This window comes from Calidris pugnax, unplaced genomic scaffold (assembly GCF_001431845.1).
Source record: "Calidris pugnax isolate Ruff unplaced genomic scaffold, ASM143184v1 scaffold18, whole genome shotgun sequence".
Taxonomy (NCBI): domain Eukaryota; kingdom Metazoa; phylum Chordata; class Aves; order Charadriiformes; family Scolopacidae; genus Calidris; species Calidris pugnax.
The window spans coordinates 14,324,676-14,346,616 of NW_015090812.1; the positions used below are offsets into that span (position 1 = coordinate 14,324,676).

A 21,941-nucleotide genomic window follows, 5' to 3' on the forward strand; every position below is an offset into this window, starting at 1 on the left:
AAACATTGTTCATGCATCCGGAAGCCAGCAATAAATTAAAAAGGGAGAGGAGGAAGGAGACAAAAAAAAAAAAAAAAAAAAAAAAAAAAAAGCAATAATCTTTTCATCTTCCTTCACATGATGCATGCCATGGAAGACTCCAACCATGGAAAAAAAAAAAAAGTGTATTACCTATAGCTAAAGTACTAAGAACTGAGTTTAATTTGAACATAGCACACATCAAACACTGTGGGTATAACAGAAAAGACTCGCAGCCAAAAAAAAAGAAACTGTTTTTGTTTTCAGTAAAGCTGTTGAAGAAAAGACTGTGATCTATAGCTGGCTTGTGTTAAAATGATATACAACAGGGAGAACAGCAATTATTTTGCACTTTTGTACAGCTTTGTAGTTTTACATAAATTTATTTCAGGAAATGAATTGTGCCAAGTAGAAATTACAGGCTGAATGCAACACTTTAAGTGAAAAGCTCCTCCCTTCTCCTTGACTTTTATTTAATACTTTTTAACACGGAAGGTTTTTTTTTAAAAAAATTGTTTTCATAGAATTCTTTTTCTTATTTACAACAACAGTTGGTTCAGGGCCACTTTCCTTCCTCCTAGAGGTGAACAGCAAACAGAGGTCCCATGGACACTGCTCAAGGATCAGCCTTCTTTAATGTGACAGAATATGGGGCAAGAATACAGAGTTCTTCTCCAGCTCTCCTCCAGACGTCACTTCTGGGCTCCCCTCCTGGTCAGCCATCTGATGTCACATCAGCAGCTTTTCTTCCCCCAACACCTTAATAGGTAGGATTAGTCTGTTCACAACAAGGCAGGTCCAGACAGTCAGTTTCATTGCAATTTGGAGAATTTTTCATCTCCATACAGCTATGCTCTCTTTGCATATTAGTGGTGAATTTCAGTATGTCATCATCAATTAATAAGTATCAAGTTGTCATCACTCTCTTGTCTGCAAAAGAAAAAAAAATAAATCACAATTTTCAATCAGTAAGAAATGCAATAGGAAGCATTTACCTATACAAACCAAGCTGAGCTTTGATCCTTCTGCTCTGTGCTCTCCTATTTTAGCATACAGCTCCCAGCACCCACACTGGGATAATCCAGAAGAAAGTGTGATAGTAGCAAAAGCTCCAGATTTGCACTCTAGCTACCTGGCTTCTGCTCACAATGCACTCTGCAGTGTACTACAGTAAAGCATATTCATTATGGCCAAGCAGACAAGGGTCTCTTATCCTGCAAATGACTTGGATGTGAAACCTGAAGCTGTACCTGGCCAGAGTCCTCACACACTAGGCCAGTGTCCACAGCAACCACTGGGATACCTGCCCATCATCATCATCTCACTTGCTCCTTTTTGCCTACAAGGTTTCCCTCTGCGAGAGTACACCAAAAATATAATGCTGCATTTCACAAAAGCCTCAGTATGTAAGTAGACAAGTCCTAAAATAGGATTTGTTATACCAGTGTAACACTGGTACAGCTGAATGTAACATTCAGCTCTATTCCTTCTCCTACAGCCTGACTTGCACAGTGTCCATGACCATCCTGTGGACAAGCATGAATTCTCTTAGACTGTCTAAGCACAGTGACAAGACCCCTCCTCTCTCAATTAGGGATTCAGAGGTGTGCTAGGTTTCCTCAGAAACAGTATTCAAAGAATAGGCTTCCAGACCAGCAAGCACCAGGTGAGATGCTGATATCTCACCAACACCAGCTTAAAAAGAATCACTGCTAGGATCTCCAAAAGCTTGAGTTTGGTAGCAACCAGACATTTACAAGTGTGTTTCCAATATTCTGACAGCTGACACTGAACCAGTCTGCCTCACACACAGAGCACAGCTTTGGATTAAGTACTGGTCCCTGGCTGAATCACATTCTCTTGCTTTCTGCTACTACTTCCAGCCTAGTGGAAAAGCTATTTAGAAACAGAAGACCTGCAAAACCCTAAGCAGCACAGACTTTGACTCCTTGGCAGTTCCACATTATACTCTGCAGTCCTCCCATCAACTTCCACCAGGTCTGCATGGCAGGTATCATATGAGAAACACTTAATACATTTAAGCTCAGAATTGTTGGTACTGCACCATCAGCAGACTAAAGATCTAACACCAAGTAAAGCACAAGAGGAATAACAGAGTCCAAATATTCCACGGCCTGAATTCTGGATGCTCCAGCATTTGTGAAACAACACTTTGCAGCAAGAAGCTGACTGGTGTACTTCTGAGAAAAACATTCATTAAAAACACCCTACTAACCTCCTACAGCAGCAGATGAATGGCATGGAAGTCTGTTCTTTTCTGTAACCAACACTGCCGGCGTCTTTTAGAAATTCATGTAGATCTGTTACTGGAAACCCACTTTGTTGGTATTTCTGAAAAAGAAATCATTTTATTTACAACACATGAGAAGTTGCTGGTCATGAAATGTTCTAAGATTTCCTATAGAGTGCGATAGCCAAAACTGGACAATTTGGTTCATTTGTTCAGTATATTGCAGTAGGAAGGAAAAAAAAAAAAAAAGCATACTGTTCTCTTAACCACCACATGTGTACCTGGTGGAACAGAGCAAGATAGGAGTGACAAAAATAATGCTGTTTACAGGTTCTTTCACATTTTGTTTGATGTCCATAAGACCAAGCAAGTGATCTCAAGTCGTACTGGCATTTATTCTCCCTTGTTCACATCAGCTGCTGTGCTCACTGAGAGTGCTGTGGGCTCCTTTTCCCTAGGAACCCCAGAGCTGCTGTGGGCTCCTTTTCCCTAGGAACCCCAACGCTGCATTTGAAGGGGCCTAAATGTGGATATTCAGCATTGCCATGCTGAGGAAGTGCTCTGCAGAACACCAGTTCAGCACACTAAAACAGATCCCCATTGATCCACCTGAAGCGCTCGGAGAGAAGAGTAGCAGTAAAACGCTATTTCACAGGTCAGACCGCCAATAAACTCAGAAGCACAGACAGTTAAGTTGTATTTTGAGAGGCTTAGAAAGTGGAGCTCTTGCTCAGTCTGGAAGCTGTGGTTCATGCCAGACTAGCCTTACTCTGCTGGCCTGTTTATCTGACACCAAGACAAGAAAAGGATAAGAACTAAAGAGTATGATCCACGTTGTCTTCCCACTGGTTACAGCAGCTGCCAGGAGCACAAAGGGGGGAGAGCACTGGAGGACAAGAACTGTGTTTCGCTCTCAGCCAGTTTATACCAGACACAGATGGTGCAATTTTAACTTGAACAAGTAGTGGGTCTTTTGGAACATGTTTCCTTTCAACCACGCATTTCCAAGCAGCACATTAAGCAAGCCTGGACACCTAAATGAGTTTAAAGTTACCAGCTTCATCCTTGCCACATTCCTGCCAAGGGGATATTCTCTGGGATGCCAGCAAAGCCTTCCTCCTCAGCTTCTGGTGCCATGAGAAGAACCATTCACTCCAAACGAGGCTTATCCAGCTCTATGTTAACTAGACTTAAAAATTTACTCTTTCCACTCATCCTTCAATTACTTTCCACTGACGTTTCCATTAGCTGTTATGTTGTCGAAAGCAGGTTAAGCAGCAGAAAATGCAAGACAGGAACTTAGGATGTTTTTCCAAACCAATTATTGCTTAGTCATTTGGATGACTACCCAGTCATCCTCCCAATTTTTATTGCTTAGTCACTTGGATGACTACCCAGTCATCCTCCCAATTTCACCACAGACTAAGTGAAAAGATTATTACAGCCTCAGCAGTCAGCATAATTAATGCTATATAGTATGGTGTTGAGTGATGAACAAGAATGAATACAAAACTGATTAGAACCATAATAGAAAACTAATGTTTTACCTTTATGGTGTCGTAGGAATCGGTAATGAGTGCAATAAAAAGGCTGAGGATCATGTATATAAACAGACTGATGAAGGAGTACAGATACAGCCGACTAAACACCCACACCAGTGTGCTCTTCTGCTGGATTTGAGCAAATGTTGCAAACATATCATCACCGTTGACCAAAGAAAACAGACACTCTGCCACTGTGTTCAGATCTTCAAACTAGATAATAATAAGTACAAGTTATTAATAGAACCTGAATCATCCAGATTAGAGGGAAAGTGAAAAATGGTATTAAAAAACAAAAGTAGAGTTTTTTATTTTAGTTTTACTCATAGCAGGAGAAAAAGAGGCAACGCAGGCAATCAAATGCTACCATGCTTTCTTTCCTGCACACTTCAGTAACAGAACCATGTAGAAATATAATCTTGGCTAAGGATTATACATTGACATCACAAAGACGAAGATTTATTATGAAGAAATAAACTTGTGATGCTCAACAGGCAAAACCAGCCAGTAACTGACCATCACAGAAAGTTTAAGTTACTGAATTTTAAGCTATTTTAGACCTGCAGGAAAATGTCATGCTGTTTGCCAAAGCACGTAGACAAAGTGATTTCACAGAATCTATACAGTAAATCAGTGGCAGTATGCTGGGAACACAATCTACATCCTCTGGTTTCCCAGCTCTGCAGCATTACTGGAGTATGGGTAATTAATCAATAGTGTATTAAGAAGTTAGAGATAGCGTATAGCCTTCAGAGCTCAAATGGTCTAAATTAGATTTGTCTTGCGATAACATCATCTATCCGTCATTCAGAAAACTGAGCTGTAGGTACAAGCTATAGCACACCCTGAACAAAATCGTGGTTTCATTTCAAGGACATTCTCTTAAATTCCTAACTCCGTTTCCCCAAGACAAAACATGCCCTTCAACAGCTAAGCAAACACCTTTCCCTGCCTCCATCTGCCCCTCCAAATAACTGGATTTAAATATAAATTAAAATTAAATAAAATTTAAATAACTACCCCTTACTGGACAAGATGAATTGATGCACTATATTTTAATGTAGCTACTATCAATGAAGTGACATGACTGCGCTCACCTGAATTGCGGTCCTATATTGAAAACAAGATGTCAAGAGGCATATGCTTGTAAGGAGAACATACTGTTGCACAGGAACAGCAGGTCTGGTCTTACCTATGGCTTGTTATTATTATTTTCACTTATTTTTAAAGCCTGAGATGCCGGCCCCCGGCTCCGCCAGCTCTGCGCGGTGCCACACTGCCTCCCAGCGGGGTACTGGGGAACTGTCGGAAACAGAACCACCCCAAACAACTACAGTTGCTTTCCTTGACATCGATCTGCGACATTTAGCAAGAGGTAACATTTTCACAGATAAGCATGTTATTGACGACACTTCCTTTTTCTCCTTTTCTACTTGCTGCAGGGAAGTTACAGCAGTATTTATGCTGTGCCTCTTATAAACAATTGAGTCTCTAGTATGACTAAGGATCCCACAGCATCCAGCAGCCCACAGAGAAACGTGTTGTCATCAACTTAAAATGTACGCAGACTGAATACCTACATTTCTCAAAGGAGAGAATTACATTATGTTAGAGGAATCTGAGCTCTGGGGTGCAAGAAACTGAAGCAAGCACTGCAGCGTATGTCTCTGATACAACACATATATACTGTGTGTAACCAGAAATAGAGAATGAAATCCATACGTTTGTTACTGATTAATGGATATCTAGAATTTATCACAACAGGAATCTGCCTTTTTTTCAAACTGTCACATAGAGCATCTGCCAAGAAAAAAAAACCAAACAAGCTTTGCAGTTGTTTTTGCTTCTGTTTTGGAATATACAAACCCCTACTGCTGTACCCAAGTTTCAGACAAGACAACATACCAGGCACACACTTCAATATTGACCTTAAAATAATTAAAAAACCAACCCATGAATAAAACAAACAAAAAGTCCCCCACACAGGAGCAAAGTAAACAGGAGAATCATTCATCCACCCATTTATGAGTCAAGACTTAGGAGCCAAAGTTACATGGCACAGGAGAAATTTGGAAAAACAAAGTCAGAGTCAAGGAGATTCCCAGAAATGGTGATGAACTAGTGCCTCTAACCGAAATGAGCTGGGATTGCCAGAAGAGGGCAAAAGAGATAATAAACCTATTTGCCTCCAGTCCCCAGGCAGACATTGCCTGGATAAACCATCCACTCATCACAAACACAGCCTTGTGGTTGAGATTACATTGAGTTCAAGCAAGAATACAGTTATTTTGCTAAATAGAGCAGGCAGCAGTAGCTACACGTGGAAGGAGAAACACTCCCCCTGTTCTTCATGCTACAGCTTTTAAGCAAAAAACATGAATGTAAGACCTATTTTTGTTGTTATAACTAGGAATTACACACACACAGATATTCACACATCATCATATCAGAAAATAAGTACATACCTTTTCATGGTAAGGTCCAAGGACAATCCAACCACAGAAAGTATAGCCAAGATAAATCATCCCAGCACAACAACAAAACCTTAGCACTTTGGGCAGTGATGCCTGCATGGTCAAAATGAGCACCTACACATCAGGGTGGAAGAAAGGAAAAGGGGAAAAAAACACAAGTTAGTGAGACCCAAGTAAGAGTGACAAATACATGGTTTAATTTTTGAATATTTGATTCCTGCCTTACATTGTAGTTTTGAAAATATCCCAGGTATCTGATGACTCCAACCCAGACAAATAGAGTTGATGTCCCAAGCAAAATGCTGCAGACGTCGTAACTTGTGAGGTTCTGAGGGATCCAAACAGAGCAGGTGGTCAAGTTACAAAGCAGTAGGCATGTCAGCTTGACAGCTATTCAAGTTCCAGCAGTTCAAACAAACAAAGCAGAGCAGTCCAATACCGAAAGGATGTTGCTACATCACAAAAATCAGACCAAAGCGAACTGCAGTTATTTAGTGAGATCACCCAAACGCAATAGTGCTGCAAATCTAGTGCTGATATCATTGCAGTTTTGCATGAAGAACTAAAGCCTTTACCTCAGTTATAACACAGTTTTAAAGTCACATTGAAAATTTCCAAGTTTTTGTTTAAAAAGAAGGTTAATATATGCTACTGTTAGGCAAACAAGCTCTCAATTGCTATTCAGGAAAGCATGAGCCATCATTTAAATGAAAATTGAGCCTCAGGACTACAGTCCTTTCCGTGCTACATGCATTTACATCTCTGAACAGGTTGCCAGCTGTTCAGAGCCTGAATGTAATTTTTACTACCAGTAAAGTTGATAACAAATTCTACTTGTATTTTACTTTAGAAGGCTACAATTGGTTGCAATAAGCACAAGACATCCATCTAGCTTAAGATTTCCTATCCTCAATCCCCCATCTTGCCATACAGCTGGAGGTTCAAGTGCTTCCTCTGCAGGCCAATCTGGGCGTCTGCCCTTTGAGCCTCAGTCCACGTGAAGCAGGAGCAGCACACTACCTACCCTTTTTTTTCCCAGAACACAAAGTTTTGTGAACATATGAATTGTTGACACACAGCATTATTGAATAAAAAAACCCCAAACCCAAACCAAACAAACTAAAAAAAAAAAAGCCTGAAGAGCTGCCAGCTGGACAAAAGTCATTGATTTCAGCAAGCCCAGACTGGGAGGTCAAGGACTAGCAAGTGACACTAGTCACTGTGCCATGCCTGTAGTTTGGACAGGCCAGCAAAGCAAGCTGTAGCAGCCATGTTTCTAGTCCCACAAGTCACCCGGACCCCTGTTTTATCCAAGCAATGACTCTTGGTTTCCCTGTACAATGTGTACTACTACTACTACCTACAGACATTACACACCCCAAGTTGGGGTTTTTTTTGTTCGGAACTGTCTGCCCACGGGTCCTATACCAAGGATTAGGTGATTTAGCACTCTGGAAATAAAATGTTTAAATAGCTTACATGGTCTTAATGAAAGACTTTGGGGAAAAGGGACTGAAACCAGTTATCAGTTTGGCTCTAGCAAGTGAAGAAATAAGAACTAGCAAAAGTAAACATGACTAGTGACTATAACAGCTCACGTTCGTCCCCAGGTGACACGTCATTATAACAAGGCTAGTATTTTATCTGAAGTATTAAACTCTCACCTTGGCTTTTATTTCCATTTTTAGGATTGATCCAATGATTGTCATCACATCACTGATAATTACCAGGACATACCATCCATTTATGAACTCCAGGCGATCAGCATGACAGACATGACGCTTGTATTTCTCCAAGAAGAAGTTCACAAATCTCTGTTGACAAGCATTTAGCTATTTCGTTACAGGCCCCTTAGATGAAAAATAAGTGCAGATGCCCCAGTAGAATAGCAATGCTCAAGTTTCGCATACCCCCTTTTCCTTAGTATTGAGTTTTAAGCTATTATTCCAGCCATTCTCAGCAGCAACAGAAATAAATAGGAAAAAAATTAAGATTGATTTAGGCCAGTGAGAATCAGATTTCATACGGAACAGCTGACTTCATAACCAATCCTCACCAGCCTAACCATGGCTTGTTATCCTCTTTTTAGATCCCTTCACAAAAGTTTCTATCCACCTCCAACACAGCAAGGCCACCCAACTAAAGGAGTGAAAAAGATAATTAATAACTCAAATACAACTACAAGGCAAGAGCTCTCATCTCCAACAGAGCCAACAATAACACTTTCCACACCCAACACTGCCCATCTGCTTTCACTTGCTCTTTTTGCTCATAAATAAATGCTGTTGTCCCTATTCCTGACAGCAGTTTGACAAGACTGAATATGTCTTCAGCCGTGTCTTCTTTACAAGCTTTGCTAAATATGTCTTCAGCCGTGTCTTCTTTACAAGCTACAAAAAGGATATATTGAACAAGATAAACAAGTATTTGTGCTTTCTTATCATACCTGTCCTGAACTCTTTTTCCAACTCCCATAAGCCACATTCTTGCTAAGTTTGTATCATGGTTATAAGCTGGCACATCTCAGGGCCCAGCTTGTCTTTCTGCACCAGTATTTGGACCAGGAGAGCCAAGTGTGCTTACAAGAGGCTCTGCAAGCAGCTGGAGGTGAGGTCAGGCAGGGCTACTCTCAGTCTGCACAGGAGAACGAGCAGGGGCGAAGGTGAGAGCAGATGGTGATCAGAGATTGTGGAAGAAGAAGGAAAGAATGGAAAATGGGCATTTCCAGCCCCAGAAAGACCAAAAAACCCAGAGTTAGACTATAGGCTATGCTTTATCTTTTCTCCAGTTAGAGCTGCCTTTGAGGGATGTTCATTAAAGCACTAATTTGTGACAAGACCTCTATGGGAATTCTACTCTGAAGCTAGGGAAGGAAGAAGTCATGTTCTGAAGGTGCAGGATGTGTTGGCTGTTAGCAACACAAAGACTCAAAAGTTTTTTTGTGTAAAATCCTGAACAAAATTAAGTCCTAGACAAAAAAAAAAAAAAAAAAAAAAAATCTTCTTTTGCCCTCGAGAGATACAACAAAATACTTTGTATTACAGCACTAAAAAAAAAAAAAACCCAAAAAAAAAAAAAAAAAAAAAAAAAAAATCTTCTTTTGCCCTCGAGAGATACAACAAAATACTTTGTATTACAGCACTACACAAGTACAAGTGAAAACCCACTCAGCTATCAACTGTTCCTCAGACATCTACACAGTCTTTCTAGGGATACAGTAAGAGAGCAACATCCTGCAAAGGGTACACTACCCAGTATTTCAAATCATATCACTTGACAAGACTAGCAGCAAAGAAGAGGGAGACAAAGTAAGCGCTGAGATTACGAGCTCTGCACTTACTTTTTGTAGTCTCAAGGCAAGAACAATGGATCGTGTGCAGAGGATGAGAGAAGCAACGCAACTTAAAATGACAAATCCATCAAAGACTAGAATGTACTGTGTGTTCTTCTGGAGAACTGTAAAGAGGAAGTAGAGTTAGTCTTTTCACATCTCTCTGAGCACAAACTGATACAAGGTGTCTCGTATTTTGCATTTAAACATTCGCACCCCATAAATAAAAAGATGTGTTATATGAAATAGTCTTTCTGCAATTATGTCTTGAGCCCAGCTCACTAGAGAATTACATCAAGACAACTGTGGAGTTTGGGCCACAAGAATGAAAAGCACATTTAAGTTCTTAAAAATAAAACCAAAAATGGTTACATTAATACAAGCATCTCCTATTTGCACTAAAAGTTCATCTGTCCGTATGCACTCCACAAGTATCAACTACACAGGGTAAAAGAAATGAAGACTTTGGTCCACATCAATATTATTAAATTAAAACCAAACAAGAAATCCCACCTCATTTCTCATTCCACAACAATCAGAAAATTGTTTGACTTTCTGTAGTGTATTTTTTTTCAGTGACAGGTTTACAAGCCATCATGTGACCCCACATCAGGTGTTTCCTTGGCTTACTCATATCAATTGATGAACAGGATGGGGAATGTCTTGCTAGACAGACTGTTATAGAGCAGGGGAAATTACAGGAGGAGACATGTAACGCTGCTATCAGGCAAATATATACGCACCATACTTACCAGAGCCAAATATGTGCCAGTCTTTACATTCTTGTATATCTGTGTCACTATCAAAATAGATTTTGATTTTTCCACTGTGGGCTCTATTATTGAAAGTTATCTGGAAACACAAGAGTGTATCAGAAACAAGACTAACTAAATTTAATTTCATGAAAAAGCTTGGTAGTTGCTTTGACATAATATGCACTAATATTTGTTGGTCAGGTAAGCTTAAGAAAGCTGTCACCGTAAGTGTTGATGTAGACATAAATTGAGAACATGTCATGCAAAGCACAAAAAACAGTCTTCCAAGAAGCCAAACTTCAAGTTTAACCTTTAGAAGAATAACAATTACTTATCCCCTTCTCAGGTTATGAAGTCACCAGCTGGAACATGAAACAAAATAATATTGTTCCATGGCAATACTGTTCCAGCAACCTCTGGGAAGGAGTGGTAAGGGCCATGACATGCTCAATTGCTTTTCCCTTGTGGTTTAAATATATGGATGATGACAACCCCTTAGCTTAAGCTCTTATTAAATATACAGTGCCATACCCCATATTCACTTACAGTATTTTGAAATGCATAGCAGTCAGGCAATTCACGGGCATGGATTGTCTGTAGAGCAATGCCTTTCAGCTTGAAGGAGATTTCAACCTGTATAAGCCTGTGTGTTTTAAAAAGTGTATAAATATGTATATACACACAACAATACACAAATACACAAAGCAAAGAAACTGCACAACTCAGAACCCACCATATTCATATGAAAGGACAAGTTAAAAATTAAAAAAAAAAATCCCCATCACTGCTTTACCTGTAAAATTCAAGATTGAAAAAAGAGGAGTTCAGCTTCATTTCAGCCTTCTTACCAGCTAGCTCCTGTGGCTTAAAAAAGATACATTCTGGGAGGAGAAGAGGAAAAGCTGTCATCTTAAAAACTTCACATAGAAAACAGCATAAAACTGAGATAATCAGGTTGAATGACAAGTCCTAATCAGGCAAAATGTTAATTTTGAGCAAATCTATCCATAGATCGATCCAGCTAGTGAGATCAGAAGAAAGTTCATGTAGCGAATCCAAAGAGGCTGGCATCAAGGCCTCAGCTCTGAGAGGTGGTAAGGACACCCACCCACTGCATGTACAAACAGACCAGCATCCAGAATTCTGTATTTGAGAATTCTGTATGGAGGCGGGGGGGGTGGACATTAAAAAAATCCCCACAACCTAAACAAAAAACTAACACAAAGCCCACCCATAGCCCACTAATCACAGCAGTTGAAAAGAGCTTGTTATAGTCTACACAGTTGTCATTTCTAAACAGGTACTACAAACCAAGAGGGAAATAGGCAAATATTAATTTGCCTGTTAAATTTAATTAATTTTCCTATGATTGGCACACAAAAAGCTACTGGTTTTAAACTTCACTGATTTAACATTAGAATGTAAATTCTCCACAGCTAGAGATTTTTAATACAATAGTACCTTACCTGTTTCAGTAGAAACATCAATGTTCAGTGTATCATTGGAAGGAAGCATCGTGCCTTTCTTGTACTGTTGTTTACAGATTTTTAAACCTGACCCTTCATGTTCATAACCAAGTGTCCCCAGGGATATGTTCTTTAATTGCTTGTACTGGTTTAAAAATAAAACAGAAGCAGAAATTACAGAGATAGTAGTCTTTTTTTGCATTAGATAATAATTTGCAATCTCAAAGTCAAGTGTATCAATATAGCTTTTTACTTCAAGAAAAAAAGAAACCAAAAAATATTTACTTTCACATAGAGTCTGTAAATTGAGAATGGATCTCTCACTAGAAATTAAGAGGGCTGCTAGCCACTAATTAGTGCCAATTAGCATTTGGGTGACGTGGTGACTGGGACTCCTGTACCTACTGCGCTGTCCGCAAGTCATTACCATGTGCCAGACAGCAAGTTAGCAGACAGCTGTTAATTAGATGCCTGGCACTGACTTCAATGCAGTATTGCTACGAACCACACACACACTCCAGGGATATCTTACATATTTATCTCATGAAGGTGCCAGTTTTCACACTACTTGAAACCTCATTGCTTTATGTACAATCCAAGTCAGTTCTTATCAAATCCACCCCAAGAACAAACCCAAAGCTGCTCCCTGTGTGACTACAGAAGAGGGAAGCCACGCGTTTGCCATGTAACCAGCAACCAAGGAACATACGCAGAGCTTGGGCAGCCTCCAAAAGTAATTTAACCTGCCTGCTTTACACAAGCACAGAAGCAACTGAAAACATGCCTGTGAGGAAGATACTTTCTTTTCCCGCTTACTCTAAATACAGTGCACGTCACCCTCTTCATATGTAAGGTATGCTTGAAAACAAGGACTAGAAGTGGAAGGGAATAAAGCTGAGACAAGCAAAGCGTTGCCCACACATGGATCAGCCCTGAGCACCACCAAAGAACTCCATGCAAGGCCAATCCTCTCCTGACTTGCCTTCCACAGTTCCTCTGGGTCTGCTGGAAGCAAAATATATCCTCTCATCCCTGGAACCTCACCTTCAGTCCTGCATAAGCAAGGCAAACCCCTGGGGCACAGCTCTCCCTATGGTTCTTGGCTCCTCAACAGCTGAGGAGATCAATGACTAACCGTGAAGGCAGCTGTCTGCCAGCTCAGCTTAGCACCAGCTAACAGTCTTCAGGAGAAGCCAGATAGACCCATGGCCCTTTGAGAATGACAGCATAAACATCTAGTAATTCATTAGTTTTTAGCATTACCTCACCTAGCGAAAAAGCTCGGGGCCACGTATAGCACCGGCCTGCTCTGGAAGAAGCACTTAGCTTCCCAGGAGGCCTGAAGCAAACAAACATGGGAAGTCAGACAAGGTTTCCCATTCCTTATAAAAAATCTGTTCAGATGGCTTTGATACAGATTAGACATATTTCCCCTTACACATGGGTTTTTTTCTTATGCATCATTCAGTGCCACCCTGTTTCCTCCTTCCTACAGGCATTATGGCCTCTAGCTCATCTTGTGCAGCACAAAATCCTAGCAGTCACTGACAACCACAAGCTCCATAGCCAAAAGGAACTTCAACAGAAGCTACCACATTTCCATCCTAAGCTCTGTCTTGCAGTGGTGTTTCAAGTCCTCACAACTGAGCTTGCAAGTTTAGACAGCCAGCGAGAAAAGCACGGCCTCTGCACCCTCTCAGAACATTATCTGAACTCACAGTAAACTAAGGAAGCCAAGTCTGACTCAGGCAGGTCAAGTGAGTGGAAACAATAATTAGTCCTCAGAGAGATGGTGAGTTGTGACATCTCCAGACCATTGCATCTAACAGCCGACCACCCACGTGTGCTTTCAGGCTCTGCCCTCCTGACAGCGTAACACGCGGTTCTGGGTTACTCACATGCCACTTTCAAACAACACCAGGAAACAGTAAAAGCAAAATTCCCACTTATACACCTCCAAGCAGCCTCAGACAGAGCAGCCAGCAGATCATACTGGTCTTACAGACTCTGCCACGAGGCAGGGTACAAGTGTAACAACCCCACATGGCTTCTTTGTAAAATAAGCTCCCAAATTGGACCCAGGAGAGGAGTAAGGAAAAGCTGTGTGCTCTTCCAAGTGGAAAAGTATGTTTAGGGTTTTTTGCTCATGGTTTGTTGGGTTTGGTTTGGTTGTTCCTCCTCTCCTCCCCCACCCCCCCAAAATGTGAAAATATCCCAGTGGTACATTACACAAAGCCTAAAAATCAGTTTTTACAACTCCAGTTTTGTTGTGCACTATTACCAGCTTCTGTAATATCATTCCCTTCCGCTTGTTCCACCCCTGTACCTCTCCCCACCACCACACATTTAAAATTAAAACTCAAAACAAAACACCAAAACCTATGTCTCAAAATAAAAAAGCTTTGTTTTTAGCTTAGGAGTCACCTGGCTTGGCTCTTCCTAGAAGGCATCCTTTAAAAAACAAACCACCAACTCAAAAAAGCAACACCAGTCATAATGTTCAGCTGGAAGCACACATTTTCCAGTCTTACATGTGATAAAAGAGCCTCAGGAACTCCATACGACATTGAAGATCCCAGACTACACAAGTTTAATCTCCTTAAAGGATATGTCTACATTTATGCAACATAGACATCTTTTGAAGAGACCTTTTTCTGGTGCCTGTATCACACATTGGCTCATTCTTGAGGCTATAAAGCTATTATCTCTCTATTGTCTTCTATCTGGACTTCACCTCGGCCTTAGCGCCTACAAAAGAAGGAAAGTGAGACAAAGCAAGCAAGGAAAGAAAAAGCAGCACAATTTACAGAAGAAATGGTAGCAACATTGAGAGTTCAAAGGAAGATTGAGAAAACTACTCAACACTCATTTAACATATCAGGAGACAGAGTCTTCGCCTTGTTCAGTACAGCAGAGACAACATATTTGATCTGTTGATGGCTCTGCTATAGCTTAGAGGAGATGGCCAAGGAGCAGTAAGCCCTCACATGAGTGCATGTTTAAGAAGGAGGTAAAGCCTTCCCACACGTCAACTCCCAGATGCCTGCTGGGCATAACTGATGGCAGGCAACACTGCTTTGCAACAAGAGGTGGGATCGGTGTTCCAAGGTCAGGGAAAGTGAAAGGTGGTTTAAAGCCACTTCCCATTCATCCCATCAGCACCACTTCTGGGCTTATCATCATCCCCAAACACAAGAGACATTTCATTTGCCAAACACACACACTCTTTCATCTCATGATTTCTGAATGTATTAATACTAAATACAAAAATATTCACTGAATTTTCATCCTTGATTCATTAATTTTCCTTCCACGATTGTAAAGGGACTGTTCTTTAAAATACCATCCCTCACCAGAGTGAGCACCCCTGCATTCCTGGAAGTACCATATTCCCCATTTTGAGGCCTCCAGCACTCACTACAAAGCTGCAATTCAGCATAGCTGTAAGCACAAATTTTTTGAATACCACACATAGGTATATCCAGGCCCATAGCTCTTCAAAGTAAGACCTAAACAAAGCTTCCAGTTCATGCAAGATGACCGATTTTTCAAACTTTCTGGATTTCAGTACTACACAGACACTGAGTAAAATTTTGGCTTAGATTCATCTCCAAAAGACAAAAATGCAGACATCTACACACAAAATTCAGGACACAACACCTAAACCTATTCACTGAAATATCAAAAGTGAAATCCAAGAATGGAGACAGAAAAACAGAACCTTAGCGGAAGTTTATAGCTATAGCTTCAGCTTTAACAACGTTCATTATAAACAAGCACACTTACCTGATTAATAACATAAAAAATGCTATCATAAGCATCCTGTTGTGTATATATACTGCAGCTGTAGTCATCTTCATCAACTCCAGAATAGCCTTTCAGGAATAGGTGTTTAAAAGCAACAGTGTTTTCTTCTTTGAATGAAACCACCAACTGATTACTCAAACCAAAAAGGATAAGCTGACAAGAAGAAAAAAAAAATAAATTCAAAGTTTGAACAATTGTCAAGTTGCGGTGTTTTGGAAACAGCTTTGAATTACAATAAATACAAAACAGAAAGGTGTCTGGTGCTGTAAGCCTGCTACAACAATTAACTAATGCAATAACACCATTAAAGTCAAGGTTACCATATTCAAGGTAAGAGAAACAGAAATAAGTGTCTTTTACTGATTCTAAAACTTAGACTGCAGCAACTAAACAGATAGCTCAATCACAGCCAACTTTCACACATCCTGGACCAACACCTCTAACTGGAATTTACGAAAACTTTTGTTAAGGATACAAATGGCAGAAGAGCTAACCTAACACCACAGCCTGCTACTCCAAAGATGCCCTGCTTTGCTATGGGACAAATTCCAGCAGCTTCATCCTACCTCTGGCATGGCACAGGATCAGAGCAAACCTGTGTGAGACCCCACAGCAACAAAAGGCATCACCTGCCTGACCCAGGTGCTGGTTAAGGAGGCTATAAAAAGAAGCAGCAGCAGCATTATCCCTTAGGATTTGTGTTGCCCTACCACATGGATGCTTCCATTTCCACTGCCACCATGGAGCCTGGAAGATGAAATCAACCAGCAAGAGCTTCTTCACAAACATAGTAGCAGCAGGATGCCCCAGGCCCCAAATAGCTAACTCTTCATCCTAGTTTTAAACTGCTTACTGACAGCAAATGTGAAACTGTCTCATAACTGCATGGAGTTTCCAAGCCCCACAAGAAACTGGTAGAAACAGGGAAGAAGCAAGAATGAGAAAAGGCAAGCAAAAGAACTGTGAAATCAGAAACCCCCCAAAGCAAATAGGCAGGCTCCACTAACAATGGAAACTGGAAAGCACACCTATTTTTTCCCCCCTTCACTGGAATGTTTCATCTTTTGTCCTAGACTGTAATTGTTCAGTTCTGGGCCAGGCTGACAGAATACATGCAGCAGGGCGACTTCACGCAAGGCTGTTTGGTTGTACAGCAAAGTCACAGCCAGGACAGAGAAATGAGATATCAGCTCTGCCTGGTATAGACAGTCTTCAGATTAAGAACTCAACCTTCATTTTCAGTCAAGTTTTAAATCAACTATTTATATTTTCATTTGTCTGCAAAAAAAAAATAATCACTAACCAAGTGCTACAAATAAAAGTGTAGCACTCTAGTTAGTATCACTAAAATGTCAGGGATCTTCCAGCTGCAATACAGGGAAATGAGACACACTCATCAGGGTTTCCCTGGGGGGCTCCCTAGGGGATTTCAGCACAGTAAAACTTATTCCCCACACAGAGACAGAAGCCTCTTCTGCTTTTCAGCCACAGATACCCCAGCTGCTGCACCATGCTGAAGAGGCTGCAACAAGTGTCATGGCTAACAGGCTGGCATCAGGCAGAAGCAACTAGAAGGCAGCTTAACTTATTCCTAGATTGTCCTCTAAGGGTCATGCCCTTAGTCTGAAATACAGAGATGCTTCTTGAACTTTCCTATTTACTATTAGCTCATGTTTGAGACCTTGTTGCAGAGCAGCAACACATTTTCTTTCAAAAACTCTATTTTCCTTTTCTTGCCAACTACCTGCCTGGCATTTGAGTAAGACCCAGGGCTGACAAGAAACATCTTAAGCAGCAACCCAGAAAAATCTTGTGGCCTTTGAAAGCCCAGCAGCAGAGCACCCCTTCTGCTCACAAAGGCTAGTGGGAGACTGGCACAGCAGAGTAATTACATGCTCAGTGATTCCCCCAAGAATTTAAGTCAGTAAATTAGAGTAGATTGAAAGTACTGAACCTTTTCAGAGCCATGTGAAGTTGTACTTCGTCTCATTACTCGCACGCAAAGGTTAACTGCCCTGTGTTCGAAGAGAGGGCGATAACCCATGTCTGAGTCGCAGCTGCCAGTGAAGAAAGATGGGGCAACCATTTCCTCTTAGCTTACAGCAAGCTCACACTGCCCATCCCCTCCACACCTTAATACACCCCCTGTTCTCAGCAGCTCTGTCCCTATGGGTCACCGTGGAGCCAGCACTAGTGTAAAAAGCTTATAGTCGTGCCCAGACAAGACGAACCATGGCACCCTGCTCCTGCCCACAGACAGAGCCCATCAGGACCCCAGCACAGCAGCAGCAGAGCCCAGACCAGAGCCCGCTGTGTCCTGCCAACGGGGAGACAAAGAGCCAGAGCAGCCAACAGGACACAGGGTCATGTAAGCTGGGGTTACGCTTCATTCTAGTGGGCAAGTCAAGCACAAACCTGAAATCCCGCGACTCAGCATGTTTTTAGGAATTGTATATTTAGCTGTTCTTGCAAAGCATCAGGTGTCAGGATCCTGCATTTCAAAGGTCCGGAAAAGTAATTTCTACTTCTACATGTGTCCCTTTTTTTTTTCCCCTGAACCTCCCAGTCACTATTTCTTAGCAAACTGTAAAATAATCAACTACGCTGTCATACCAGTGCAGTTTCAAAACACCATTTTCTTTCCCTCTACCCACCTAGGTACCCAACTACTCGAAATGCCTCATTTAGTGACAGAAGCAAGGGGCACGCCTGATCCCTGTAGCCCAGTCATTCCCATCATCACCAAAGACCATGGCATTTTCACATCAAACATGTACATTTCAACTTAGCAATTAGGTTTCAGGAACTCTCACTTTTGAAAGAGTCCAGTGAAACTATAATCTGTGAAGCAGAAGATAGAGCAGTACTGTGACAGCAAGCCTGAAGACAGTGTCAGATTTAGTAGGAAGAGTGATTTGCTCTGAAGTGTTATCTTAAAAACAACAAAATACCTGCTGAAATACTGCCCATAAATCTTTTGTAATTTAGTTTATATTATTCTTCCCCTGTGACACACCTTTCATAGTATTTTTTTTTTCCTTCTTTTTGGACTGAAGCAGGAAGTTCAAGTCAGTAACAAACACTCCAGAATGGCAAAGGCTCAGAACCACAGACCTGCTTCTCCTGCACATTACTGCTACAAAGAGTGAAAACAGAGGAAGGATTACCTGTGTAGTAACCATAATTATCTTCAAAATCTGCAAAGTCAGTTTCCACGGTATTTGACGTCTTGCTCTGTATTTTTCACATGGGTTCATGAAGTAAAACTTCAAATCCTCTTTCAGAGCCGTCTCTTTTAGATCTAAATCTGACTGAGCCATCATATTTCTGCCATAAATAATATGTTAATTAGAAATACACAGAACACTTCAGCAGACAATTTCCTCTTATTGCAGTTTCACCTCAAATCACCACATGACATAAAAGTTCTGTAACAGTTGTCTGTTTTACGGCTAAATACAAGAAAGATTTCCCTATGATCACATCATTAAAAACCATTCAATCACACTAGATCATCAAAACACAACATTTACACAACTATTTCTCAGGAAATAGGCAATAAGTAAGAGGACCTGTAATACTAACAACACCTCTACATTTATCTCTTTCTTAAAACTAAATATTTCAAATAAAGAGAGGCCACTGTTAACACATTTCTCCAAATATCCCACATTCTACCACCAGAAAAGGTGTCTTAAAGACTGAACAACCAGAGCAGGCTTCACAGCATGCTTCTGTTATGAACATGCAGCTTTAAGGGCAAAACTCCTGGGCATTTATTTATTTAAATATCCAGGCATGTAAAAATCAGAGGAACAAGCACAGAGGACTGTTGTTATAGGTGTCTTAAATCACTCTAAGTTTCTCCCTCTCAACTGAATGGAACACTGAAAACTTTCCCCTTCTCCTAATCTTTTTAACCCTGTTTTTCCAGTACCGTAATTATCAGAACTTTTCTACTTCATACAAAGATCAGAAAAAAACTTGTAATTTTTTTCCCTCTGTCTATGCGTTAAGGTAGAGGAATCATATATGAAACTGGCTACATAAGCTGATTATCAGTCCCATTCACCATCCAGAAACTTACTCCCTCTGTTCTGAATTTTATAAAGGATAACAAAGTTTTCAGATGCATTCTTCCTTCATTTGTCCTTACCTGTCTGAAGTGTGCAGGTATTTAAGCCCAAACTGTAGACAGCAAAGCACATTTGATTTGCTAGAACCAGCTATCTCTCAAGAAGAGAAATGTGAGTCAAAAAACACAGTAAAGTAGACACTGTGGTGTTTCCCCGTAAGAGGAAGTGAAAAAACCAAAACATGTACTTTAACATTAGAAGCTCAAAGGTCATCTTTATTACACAGCCTTAAATCAATCATTCATGAAGATGATGGGAGGTTTTGGTTTTGAGAGACCAAAACACAGGAAAGATTTTTTTTTAAAAAAGAAACTATGGAGTACATCCCTATTTAGATTTATAATAAAAACACACTGGACTAGTTTTAATCATGTTTGAGATATAAAAACTATGAAAAATTTAAGCAGATCTGACAGAAAAGCATATGATAATTATACTGTGAGTATTGTCTAAGGAAACAGTTTCATACATACTTCAATCCTGCACTGACACCCAAAGACGTCGCTATTCCTGCACCAGCTTCTCTCGAATGGGCAGCAGCATTTGTGTGGGTACACACTGAAGAAGACCTAACCCCAAGTAAAAGTCACAGGAGTAGGTGGGAAAGAAAGAGGAAACTGACCAGGTTTAAACTGAATCTGGACAAAATTTGAAGCGTGAAGGTATGACAAAAGAACCACTCCAAGACTTCGGCAAAAATCCTTCTCTAAGCTTCCAGTAAAAGCATGTGAGATGTGACAGATCTTAAAAAAACAAAAAACCAATCAGCAAACTTTATAACCAACACTATCTCCTTTGATATTCAATCCCTAGTTGTCTTTCAAGCCCTTACAGCTATTCCAAAAACTTAATGTTGACTAATGATAATACTTTCACTTTTACAGAACCCTCACTTAACTCCACTGGCTAGGGATTATTTTCACTGATGCCTTTATCTTCTTGTTAATTAGCTGTAAAAATTGTCAGCAGAAAATTCAGCCAAGGAAAGCAACACACTTTTTCAGCTTTAGAGGAAAAGATGAGATTCAAGCCTGTATCACCGTCGGGCTTTGTCTTCCACATTTAAAACAAACCATCTAGTTGTACCAAAAATTTATTATCCTAATAATCTAAAAATAATCCAAGCAAAATACCTAACTCAAGACAGAGTAGTGGAACAATTCAGTTCAGACACAGCAGTGTAATTAACACCACTTAATAAGTTTCTATAGCATGTTTTGCAAAGCAATGATACAAGCAAGTTTTGTGAATGAAGACTAACATTACTATGCATGTTTAAATGCATTCTAAGCGTCATTAAGTGCTGTGTATCACAAGTAAAAACTGCTACTAATTAAATTCTAAAAGCTGCATTACTACAGCCACCGTTGCAATGCTATTTCTGATAGGACAATACATTCTTTGGGTCATGTTTTCTATTAAAGCTCAATATTCTAGTCAAGAAACAGGTTTCAACAGGAACGACTACCATTTACAACTACCTAGTTATAAAATATGGTTTTAATAGGTAGCTCTTCACCAAGCAGAGAAAGTGCCATTGAATCAAGTGGCTAAAAAGCTATAGAGCACAGGTTCCCTTTTCAAAAAAAAAGTAATTCAGTACAGGAGCAACATTAACAGTGTCCATCAGAGTTCCTTATCAGGAACATTTATCTAGAACTCTACATCTTGAGGTATTCAGGAGACAGATGCGGTGCTGGGGGGAAATGACCGAGTTGAGCTCTACACAAGCCCAGCCTCGCCTTCCAAGTCCCCAGCTGGCCCAGAGGAGGGCATCGCCCAGCGCTGCTCGGGGGGGCGACCGCTAAGAAACCGAGGCGGGGGGAGGAGGGGGAAAAAAAGAAGGTATTTTACAGACCTGCCAACATCACCCCTGGCTAAGCTGCTGCGGGAGGAGCCGCAAGAGCTCCCGCCACCCGGGGCGGCTGGAGCGGGGGGCAGACACGAAGCGCCCCGCCGCCGGGAGGCTCGGTACGGGCTGACGAGCAGGGCAGGACACCCCCGGAGGAGGCGGCGGACAGGACCTACCTCACGCAGAAAGATGAAACTCCCAGCTCGGAGCAACCCTCCGTCTGTTCGCTGACCCGCCGCCCGGGCCCTGCGGGGCGCGATAGCCGGGGCGCTCCCCCCCGGCGGGGACCCGCCGCCCCCGCCCTCCCCCT

General features: G+C 41.0%; 1 protein-coding gene across 5 annotated transcripts in view; it reads right to left on the minus strand.

Annotated features, from left to right (window-relative positions):
* Nucleotides 1–385: 385 nt before the first annotated feature.
* Nucleotides 386–21,941, minus strand: part of MCOLN2 (mucolipin 2) — a 22,415-nt gene continuing 859 nt past the window's right edge. For 2 of the 5 annotated variants that reach the window (XM_014938901.1, XM_014938900.1), the window contains exons 2-14: nt 18,811–18,970; nt 15,623–15,796; nt 11,837–11,981; nt 11,164–11,251; nt 10,917–11,013; nt 10,368–10,467; nt 9,625–9,740; nt 7,949–8,098; nt 6,511–6,612; nt 6,276–6,398; nt 3,817–4,023; nt 2,255–2,370; nt 386–948 (exon numbers count right to left, since the gene is read on the minus strand). In XM_014938901.1, the coding sequence (XP_014794387.1) occupies nt 912–948; nt 2,255–2,370; nt 3,817–4,023; nt 6,276–6,398; nt 6,511–6,612; nt 7,949–8,098; nt 9,625–9,740; nt 10,368–10,467; nt 10,917–11,013; nt 11,164–11,251; nt 11,837–11,981; nt 15,623–15,796; nt 18,811–18,970 (1,615 nt within the window). In that variant the 3' untranslated portion in view covers nt 386–911. Of the gene's footprint in view, nt 949–2,254; nt 2,371–3,816; nt 4,024–6,275; nt 6,399–6,510; nt 6,613–7,948; nt 8,099–9,624; nt 9,741–10,367; nt 10,468–10,916; nt 11,014–11,163; nt 11,252–11,836; nt 11,982–15,622; nt 15,797–18,810; nt 18,971–19,799; nt 19,941–20,401; nt 20,425–21,807; nt 21,868–21,941 lie in introns of those variants that run through there. The other 3 variants (XM_014938905.1, XM_014938906.1, XM_014938902.1) reach the window with 3 other exon arrangements.